This window comes from Chiloscyllium plagiosum, chromosome 8 (assembly GCF_004010195.1).
Source record: "Chiloscyllium plagiosum isolate BGI_BamShark_2017 chromosome 8, ASM401019v2, whole genome shotgun sequence".
NCBI classification, from domain to species: Eukaryota; Metazoa; Chordata; class Chondrichthyes; order Orectolobiformes; family Hemiscylliidae; genus Chiloscyllium; species Chiloscyllium plagiosum.
In genome coordinates this window covers 98,445,190-98,456,105 of record NC_057717.1, presented here as the reverse complement: position 1 = coordinate 98,456,105, position 10,916 = coordinate 98,445,190, and the positions used below count along the sequence as shown (strand labels likewise).

The following is a 10,916-nucleotide window of genomic DNA, read 5'->3' as shown; positions in this document are numbered from 1 at the left end:
AATTTAGCATGGCCAATCCACCCTAACCTCACATCCCTGACCACTATGGGTAATTTAGCATGGCCAATCCACCCTAACCTGCACACCCCTGAACACTATGGGGAATTTAGCATGGCCAATCCACCCTAACCTGCCTATCCCTGAACACTATGAGCAATTTAGCATGGCCAATCCACCCTAACCTACACATCCCTGAACACTATGGGCAATTTCCCATGGTCATTCCACCCTAGCCCACACAGACATGGGGAGAACGTGCAGACCCCCACACAGACAGTCGCCCGAGGCTGGAATTGAACCCAGGTCCCTGGCGCTGTAAGGCAGCAGTGCCAACCACTGAGCCACCGTGACACCCTCTTCAAAGTTAATTCTGACTGGTGGGATCCTCTCGCTTTTGCGGCCCTTTCACCAGAATTCAAGAAAATGCCAGTCCTTCCGTTGACAACGCTGCTGTCTCCAGCCTCCATCACTCTGACAAACCCACTGGCCCTTCCTCGAAGTAATGCGTTTGACTCAGGTGCAACGCTCTCTCGAATTCTCGCGAAACATCAGGAAGCCACCTTTTATTTCATTCTTTCACGGGATGTGAAGAGGCCAACTATTCCTTGCCCTTCCTAAATTGCCTTTGGGGGTTGGGGGAGGGGGTAGTGAGTCGGAAAGCGTGGCGCCGGAACAAGCACAGCAGGTCAGGCGGCACCCGAGGAGAGGTTGTATCGATGTTTCAGGTACAAGGCCTTCGTCAGGAATTTGGAGGGGGGTGGCATCCTATCGACGTTCCCTCCACCCCCCCTTTTCCCGATGAAGGGTTTACACATTTTTTGACTGTGGCTCCCCACCATCTGCGATCCTCACTTTCTCCCAGTTTGAGAAGAATCATCTTCTTGAAACCATACACTCCTTGCGGTAGAGCCACACCTGTCATTGTTTAGATTAGATTCCCTCCAGTCTGGAAACAGGCCACTCAGCCCAGAATGCCCACACCAACCCTCTGAACAGTAACCAACCCATGCCCAATCCCCTACCCTGTATTTACCCTTGACTGATACACCTAACACTAAATGGCAAATTAGCATGGCCATTCCACCCTAACCTGCACATCCCCGGGCGTTATGGGTGATTTAGCACACTCTGCCTCTATTCCTGATGAAGGGCTTTTACCTGAAACGTCGATTTTCCTGCTCCTCGGATGCTGCCTGAACTGCTGTGCTTTTCCAGCACCACTCTAATCTAGAATCTGGTTTCCAGCATCTGCAGCCCTTGTTTTTACCTAGTAATTTAGCATGGCCAATGCACCCTAACCTGCACGTCCCTGGGCACTATGGGTAATTTAGCATGGCCAATCCACCGTAACCTGCACACCCCTGAACACTATGGGTAATTTAGCATGGCCAATCCACCATAACCTATACATCCCTGGGCATTATGAGTAATTTAGCATGGCCAACCCACCCTAATCTACACATCCCTGGGCACTATGAGTAATTTAGCATGGCCAACCCACCCTAACCTACACATCTTTGGACTGTGGGAGAAAATCCACGCAGACACAGGGAGAATGTGCAAACTCCACACAGACAGTCACCCGACACTGGAATCAAACCCAGGCCCCTGATGCTGCGAGACAGCAGTGCTAACCACTGAGCCACCGTGCTGCCCACTTGTTAGGGAGGGAGTATCAAGATTTTGACCCAGTTAAGATAGTCTTACCAGACCCCAGGATCGCTGTCCCATACAATTGGTGGTGAGTTTAACCAGAGCGTCACCACGCCTCAGGCAAAGGGAAAGGTTGAGAAGGAGGATTCCTCATGGTAATATCAGCCGGGGCAGGGATTGAACCCATGGTGTTGGGATCACCCTGCCTCTCAAGTCAACCGTCCAGCCAACTAAGCTAAACCAATCCCCAGAACCATGTGAAGGAACAGTGATACATTTCCAAGTCAGGATAGTGAGTGGCTCGAAGGGGAATTTGCAGAGGCCTGGTGTTCCCATGTACCTGCTTCCCCTTGGCCGTTCTCAGTGGTAACTATTGTCAGTTTGGAAGGTGCTGTCCAAGGAGCCTCACTGAGTTGCTGCAGTGCATCTCATAGTTGGTAGCCACTTCTGGTGCTGAGCATTGGTGGTGGAGGGGGTGAAGGTTGGATACGGTGCCAATCGAATGAGTTGCTTTGTCCTCGGCAGTGTTGAGCTTATTGAGTGTGCTATTGGATCAACGCTCATCCAGGGCAAGTGGGGAGTATTCCGTCACACCCCTGACTTGGAGAGGGTGCACAGGCTTTGGGGAGTGAAGAATTTCCAGTCTCTGACCTGCTATATCAGCCAGAGTCCTTATATGGGCTGATCCCCCAGTTCACTCTCTGACCGTGGTAACCCTCATGGGGGATTCAGTGACGGTAATGCCCAATGAAGGCCATGGGGCGATAGATTGATTTTGTCTTGTCGGAGATGGTCATTGCCTGGTAAATAAGTGATGCATATGTTACTTGTCACTTATCAAGTCTCACCTGCATATTGTCCTGCCTCATCTCCAGATTAGAGAACAGACTTTCTACCATCACATCTACTTCTTTAGCAGGTGCTTAGTGAGAGATATATCTCCCCCTCTTTGTGCTCCCTCAGCTTTGAGTACTTATCCTTCAAATTGCATTTGGAGACAAGAAACACTATTTCCAAAAGCATCAATTCCTGGCACTTTGTGGAGTTTGTCTCCCCCTCCTGGCATCTTCCATCACTTTATATTTCATTGTTTCATGGGATGTCAGTGGAAGGGGGGGGGGCACTGGAATTTGTTGTTTCTTCCTAATTGACTTTGAGAAGGTGGTGATGAGTCACCTTCTCAAAACTATGCAGTCACCCGCCGACTAAAATCAATGATTTCCCTTCCCCTCCTTACAGTGCGATCCCACCTTCGATTCCAGCTGCCAACTGTAGCATCCCTTTGTGAGGAAGCTGATTGAAATCCACTTTTGGAAATGCAAGTAGATCACCCACATACTGTCTTCCTTCCTTCTATTCACGTGCAGGATGTGGGTGCTGCTGGCCAGGCTACCCCTAATTGCCCCAGAGTGCTGATCCATTTTCTTGAGTCACCTCAATCCTTTGATGTTGGCATGCAGTTAGGAAGGAAGTTCCAGGATTTTGACCCAGTGACAATGAAGGTATACGGCGATGTTGTTCAAGGCCAGATGTTGCATAGCTTAGATGCAAGACTGTTGATGGTGGTGTTCCCATGAACCTGATAGTCCTGGTACTTCCAGATTGTACTGGTCACAGGTTAGGATTAGGGTTGACTCTAAGGAGCCTGGGGGATTTGTAGATAGTCTGCACTGCTGCCCCTGTGCATTGGTGATGGAGTGAGAGTCAATGTTGAACATGGTGGATGTGGTGCCAATCAAGAGGGCTGTTTTGGCCTGGATGATGTCAATCTTTTCCAGTGTTGCTAGAGTTGCCACTTCCTTCAGAGAATTTAGGGTGGTTGGGCAGATGAATCCTTGCCTTCCTCAGTCCTTCTGAGCGCGCCATTTTGAATCCTGCATCTCTGGCTGCACCTTAACTGTCGTACCTCGGACTCACTGCACCTTTCTTCACCTTACTGGTCACAACTTCAGTCGTGTTCTACTTCCCTCACGCACGTTTAACCCAAAGTTGTCAACCCGCATTCAGATGTGAAACATGTTGCTGTGAATTAAACGCCTGTTAAGTGCCGGTCTTACCTGCCTGGGCAGGATGTTACCCTCTTGAGAAACTGGCAATGGTTTCAGGTCCTAGTCCAGGTTCTTGAGCCTAAAATCGAGGTTAATACTTCCGCGCATTGCTGAGGGAATACCACACTGTCTTAGCTGCCGTCTTTCAGGTGAGATGGTGTGAGGCAAAACCTGCCCAACAAATGAAAGATAAGAACTAGGACATAGAACAGTACAGCACAGGAATAGGCCCTCCAAGCCTGTGCTGACACATTTTGCCCTTCCATACTAAAACTGTCTTCACTTACAGGATCTGTCTCCCTCTACTCCCTTCGTATTCATGTATCCGTGTTTTTTGAACGCTGCTATTGTATCTGCTTCGACCACCTCCTCTGGAAGCTTCGACCACCTCCTCCAGGCACTCACCACCCTTTGTGTGAAAATCTCGCCTCAGACATATCTTTCAAACTAACCCCCCCTAACCCCCCCGCCACCCTATGAACTGGTATTCCTTATTAATTGACCCCTCCACCCCGGGAAAAAAGCCTCACACTTTCCACTCTATCCATCTTATAAACTTCTATCAGATCACCCCCTCAACCTCCTGCGTTCCAGTGAAAACAAACCCAGTCTATCCATCGCTAAACCCCCCCATAGCAGGCAACATCCTGGTAAACCTCTTCTGTACCCTCTCCAAAGCATCCACTACCTTCTGGTAATGTGGTGACCAGAATTGTATGCAGTATTCCAAGTGTGGCCTAACTAAATTTCTATAAAGTTGCAGCATAACTTGTCTATCCTTATATTCAATGCCCCTGCCAATGAAGGCAAGCACGCCATAGGCCTTTTTTAGTATAAATCCCCACAGCATTACTTGCAATTCTCTTGACAATAGTTTCCACTGTACCTTTGTATTTACAAGAGGATCTGCACACTTAATTGGCTTAGAATTTCACAAGCTTTGAAGGGTTTTAGAATCGTAAAAGACACAATGTGAATGTGAGTCCGTATTTCTTTGATTAAATGAAATGAATTAGACTAAAACAACTATCAAAGCTTCAAATTTGGTCCAGTAATTTCAGAATGGCTTTGATTCAGACTGGTGCGCAATCTAATTTAGTGGGGAGCCACAGATGGGAATATTTACAGGTTTACACTGAGCTATTGAAAGACAATAGAGTGAGGTTCTGGTGGAAGAATGACTTGCATTAAAATGTGACTATTTGAGGCCGCTGCTTGTTCATTGTCACAAGGGTGCTGTGACTCAGCAATGACGCATTGCTTTCCTGGAGAGCAGACAAATTGCTATGTCAACGCTCAGGTAATCCAAGCTGAAACAAACAGACCCAATTAACGTTATACAACAACAAAAAAAACAGAAATGGATGGAGAAACTCGGCAGGTCTGGCAGCACCTGTGGCTGCACTTAGATTCCATCCCTGACTGCCTCAAGATTTTGGTGGTCTTTCTCGATGGCTGTCTGGGTTATTGCAGAGGGCTGAAAGAGTCAACAATGTAGTGTGAGACCAGGTGCAAAGTGATGCAGTTGGTTTCATTGGCAAGCTCCTGGCCAATTTTATTGTCACTGTGTGTTGTTTTCCCTGTCACCTCCCTGCACATTACAAAATGTTATTCATGGCACGACTATTGTAGCGGAGTCTGAATTTGTGATGCCCAGACTGTTCATCTTCTCTCGCACAGCTAATTGATGTTCACTCAGGTACTGTGGCAACATGTACATGCACAGCATAGTGCTATAAATAGATGAGGGCTCCAATTATTTTTTTTTCCATCACATGCCTGACCAGGAATCTCTCTATTTTTGCCATCGGCGTGGGTGCATGGATTTACTGGCTGATGTGGCCGTGTATTGAATATGCTTAGAGGCCAAGACAGTACCCACTGCACCACAAGATCCCCACTTTAACAAGATGCCTCATTTTCAAAGTTTTCAGACATTTCCTAAGGGATCCCCTCATGTAGCCTCATGTTTAAACTGTTTGTAAAGGACCTCGGTTCGTTTCCCACGTCCTCTCCTTACACACTGTGGTCATCCAAGGCAGATAATTCCAAGGCAGAAGTGGGTACCGCAGATGCTGGAGATTAGAGTCAAGATGAGAATGGGGCTGGAAAAGCACAGCAGGTCAGGCAGCATCCGAGGAGCAGGAAAATCGACGTTTCAGGCAAAGCCCTTCATCAGGAATCTTTTAATAAAATGATTCCTGATGAAGGGCTTTTGCCCAAAACATTGATTTTCCTGCTCCTCGGATGCTGCCTGACCTGCTGTGCTTTTCCAGCACCACTCTCATCTTGATCCAGATAATTCCAAGCCCATTCCCACTCTGAGCTAGAAGCTAAGGCAGCTTAAGATTTATTCCGTAACCTGCTGTAATCCGAACTAGCCAAGACGAATTGATCTTTCATCATGTTGGGTCCAACACTGTTTCTCCCGAACCGGATGATGTTACAGGATGTGGTATTATCTCATTGGGAAGACAGTGATAGATGAGTGATAGTGGACTTTCTGTTTTGCTTGGGTCAGTACCAGCATAATACATTTCCAAATTAATCAGCTGACAGTGAGGATGGGTGGAGAGGAGATGTTTGTGCAGATCAACAGCAGCAGAGACTGATCTGACTGAATGGCTACTGCTGTAAAATGTCTAAGCACGTTTGTCCAACCACCCATGAGATTATCCATTAACTCACCAACAATCGCAGTCCCAAACTGAACATTAAGGAATGCTGTTGAGTGCTGTCTTCACTCAGAACACCTGCCTTGCTAGTATCAAGGATTATGTTTGGGCCCCCACTATCCCCAGTGCTGTGGTCAACTGTGGTATTGGCGAAATGGGTGGCACAGTGGGCTCAGTGGTCAGCACTGCTGCTTCACGGCACCAGGGACCCGGGTTCGATCCCAGTCTCGGGTGACTGCCTGTGTGGAGTTTGCACACTCTCCCTATTTCTGTGTGGGTTTCCTCTGGGTGCCCCAGTTCACTCCCTCCCACAGCCCAAAGATGTGCCAGGTTAGGGTGGATTATAGCCATGCAGAAATTGCCCCAGTGATATGGTCTGGTAAATGCGGGTTCGGTCTGGATGACACACTCTTTGGAGAGTTAGTGCAGACTTGATGGGCTGAATGGCATCTTTCTGCACTTTAGGGATTCTATAAAGAATTGGGAGATCTGTCTGCAAGCTTTAGGGGATGTACACATGAAAAAAAGGTTCATAGAGTAATGAAGAGGGTGGGTATAGCCAATCTGTTTTCTCTAAGCAATCCTGCAGCGATACAGCCAATAGATGCTGCTAGTCAAACTTATGGTTCTTATGTTTCCAATATCACAACTTTCCTTAAAAAAAACACAATAATTCGTAGAACGTGGATGTCACTTACAGTCATAGAGTCACAGAGATGTACAGCATGTAAACGGTCCAACTCATCCCTTCAGTCCACCTAATCTAGTCCCACCTGCCAGCACTTGGCCCATATCCCTCCAAACCCTTCCTATTCATATACCCATCCAGATGCCTTTTAAATGTTGTAATTGTACCAGCCTCCAGCACTTCCTCTGGCAGCTCATTCCATACACACACCGCACTCTGTGTGAAAAAATTGCCCCTTAGGTCTCTTTTAAATCTTTATCCTCTCAACCTAAACGTATACCCTCTAGTTCTGGACTCTCCCACCCCAGGGAAAAGACTTTTTCATGCCCCTCATGATTTTATAAACCTCTTTAAGGTCACCCCTCAGCCTCCGACGCTCCAGGGAAAACAGCCCCAGCCTATTCAGCCTCTCCCTGTAGCTCAAATCCTCCAACCCTGGCAACATCTTTGTAAATCTTTTCTGAACCCTTTCAGGTTTCACAACATCTTTCCAATAGGAAGGAGACCACAATTGCACTCAATATTCCAAAAGCCTCCCAACTCCAAAACTCAATACTCTGACCAATAAAGGAAAGTGTACTAAACGCCTTCTTCACTGTCCTATCTACCTGCAACGCTACTTTCAAGGAGCTATGGATCTGCACTCCAAGGTCTCTTTGCTCAGCAACACTCCCTAAGACCTTACCATTAAGTGTATAAGTCCTCCTAAGATTTGCTTTCCCAAAATACAGCACCTTGCATTTATCTAAATTAAGTCTGCCACTCCTCAGCCCATTGGCCTATCTGATCAAGATCCTGTTGTAATCTGAGGTAACCTCCTTTGCTGTCCACTACATCTCCAATTTTGGTGTCATCTGCAAACTGACTAACTCTACCGATATGCTCACATCCAAATCATTTATATAAATGACGAAAAGTAATGGACCCAGCACCGATCCTTGTGGCACTTTGAGCCAGTTCTGTATCCAAATGGCTAGTTCTCCCTGTGTTCTGTGAGATCTAACCTTGCTAGCCGTCTCCCATGGGGAACGGGAGGTCGAAAAATAAATAAAATTACAGATTCAACATTGCAGTCTTTATAAAGTATAAAAATAAATAAGATTCAACATTGAAGTTGTTATAAAGTAGAAAGATAAAAATATAGATTTGCAAGTTCAATGTTGCAGTCTTTATAATGTATAAAATTAGATAATGTTACAGGTTCAGCATTAAAGTCTTTATAAAGTAGAAAATTAACGAAATAGGGTTGCAAGTTCAACATTGTAGTTGTTTTAAAGTAGAGAAATAAACTTACAAGTTCAACACTAAGTGCTGGTCTATATGTAATGTATATTTCTGTGTGCTGTGTGTGTGAGAGAGAAGTGGTCGAAGATCTGATTCACACCCAAGCAGCCCTCTCTCTCTGTCCACCAGGTTCTCTCCGATCACCATCGAGGGCATGACGAGCCTCGCTGGCGTCAACCTCTCCGGCCCAGCGGGCACCGGCTGGTGCATCTTTGTGTACAATCTCTCCCCAGAGGCGGACGAGAGCGTCCTGTGGCAGCTGTTCGGGCCCTTTGGTGCGGTCACCAATGTCAAGGTCATCCGTGATTTCAACACCAACAAGTGCAAAGGCTTCGGCTTCGTCACCATGACCAACTACGACGAGGCAGCGATGGCAATCGCCAGCCTGAATGGCTACCGCCTGGGCGACCGAGTGCTACAGGTGTCCTTCAAGACCAGCAAGACCCACAAATCATGAAGGCAGAGTGAGAGAAAGAGAGAAAGAGAGAGAGAGAGAGAGAGATAGAGAGAGAGAGTGTGAGAGTGAGAGAGAGAGAGAGAGAGAGAGAGAGAAAAAATAAAACACAACACCCAAGCGCACACACATGCACAAAACACAACACAAAACACATTCACACATAAATACAGCGACAGAACAAAACACACAAAAGGAAACAAAAAAAAAATCATTATTATACCTGGGCTTACAGAGAAAAATAACAAACAGACTTTTTTGAAGAGCCAGTGTTAGCGTTATATTGATACAGGACATCTTACAACAAATAACGAGGAAGCAATTTCATAAAACAACTTTGAATACTTTTTTCATAGCTCTTACTATATGAATAGAATACATATAAAACAATACTACGCAGGGGGCTTTAACCCAGTCTAATATCAATAATACTTATAACTACCTTCCTTGAAGGTGATTATCTCTTGTAATGATGGGCAAAATAGAAAGCTGGGAAACTTCAGAAGTTTCACAAAGATCTGTTTTCCGAAGTGTCGTGTGGTTGCAATTGATATCTGAAACAAAAAAAATCTTTTAAAGGGGACTATTTATGAACTATAGCTCATAATTAATTTGCCGTTTCTTTCTCTTTTTTCCTGATCCTTCCACGGTTTTATGAACTGAGAACAAACAACACAAAAAAAAACAAGGAAAAGTGCAATACTGACTAGCAGAACACTTAAGTTGGGTCAGACACACTGAAGTGCATTAGCTTTGATCAATTGTCCATTGTCTTCACCAACTTTTTAAATCCCTCAGCTTCTGTGTTGGGAGAGGTGCGTCCCGCTTTGTTAAGTTTCTGGAAGCGTTTGGTTCCCAGCGCCAGCTGCCGCCCTGTGGGTCCTGCTGGTGTGACCACTGATGGTGTGACACCGCCATGTTTAAGGCAATGTGTGGCCCCACGCTTCACCAGGATCCCAGCAGATTCGGTGGGCCGAATGGCCTACGTCTGGGGCTGTTAACGCCTCTGCCGTCCTGCATGCTGCAGGCAGGCAGAGTGGAACTATCCTGCGGGTGAAGTGGCAGGGTTTAATGGGGAAGCTTCTGTCAGTTCAGCCATTCGAGTCCCCCATCCTTAAATCACCTTCGTTGTCTCAGTTTCAAAGAAGCAGTGGCCCACAATGGCTTTGATTTCCCCTTTTTGAAAGCGCATTAAAAGAAGAGTTGAAGAAAAATAATGTTCAGGGGCCTCACCCAAAAGAAAAACAGAGAGTTGCTGGCAACTATGTGACCAGTTGTGTGGTCTAGAGTCCCCTTTTCATCCAGGTTCTGTTTGAGGGCCACTTTGATAGGGAACATGTTGAACTCAGAGGCTGCACGTTGCAAAGCTGACTCTGTTACTGTCTGCTTTCCTTGCACTCCCTGGATGTTCTGGTGATCAAATTTAAACCAAATCTTCAGGTTAGCAATGCAACTGGTCCGAGAGGCAATCACTCAAGAGGCAATATTCCCTGTTTGCTAGACAAACGTCTTCACAAACCTGAACCATCTTCCCAAGACGGTTGCAAACAGGTTACTGTGTTTTCAGAAGGAAAGATAATGTTGAAAGAAAGTTCTTTGATATCTCCATGTGTATAAACACTCAAACGAAGCATGTGTCTCCTTCATGTTTAATAAGCATGACTTGTATACCAGGACAGAGCAGAGTGTGAATAAGGAGAGACTGCCTGGCAGATGCCTTAGTGGGAAAGCCTTTGTATTTTTCAGAGATTCCACCTCACTCTTCCCTTGTGTATCTCATCCTGTAGGGGAGAGGTGAAGGCGAAGGGGGAGGGGGGGGGTGTTGCACAAGAGAGGATTATAGGAAGATCTCGAGGTGCCCAGGCTAACAACCAACTCCGCAGTGTCCTCCTCCATCCTCCGGCCACTGTCAGCTCCTCAAGGTCTTCCCCACGGCCTCCACTGACTTGGCATCATTCCAAGACAGGGAGTCCATGTTCCAGCGAGGGCCCATCTGAATTCCTGTCAGTACTTTGTCGTTGATGGGGCATAATTACCAAAAATATACCTCAAAATAAACCCGGTAGCAATACTGAGGTTGAGTAGAGTTTGGCCTTAGGGAAGATTTGAGGCCC

At 46.4% G+C, this 10,916-nt stretch overlaps 1 protein-coding gene across 4 annotated transcripts in view; it reads left to right on the top strand.

Moving 5' to 3' along the window:
- elavl3 (ELAV like neuron-specific RNA binding protein 3) overlaps positions 1–8,883 on the top strand; it is a 158,409-nt gene extending 149,526 nt beyond the window's left edge. For 2 of the 4 annotated variants that reach the window (XM_043694866.1, XM_043694865.1), the window contains exon 7: positions 8,457–8,883. In XM_043694866.1, the coding sequence (XP_043550801.1) occupies positions 8,457–8,805 (349 nt within the window). In that variant the 3' untranslated portion in view covers positions 8,806–8,883. The remainder of the gene's footprint in view (positions 1–8,456) is intronic. The other 2 variants (XR_006312326.1, XM_043694867.1) reach the window with 2 other exon arrangements.
- The last annotated feature ends 2,033 nt before the right edge of the window (positions 8,884–10,916 follow it).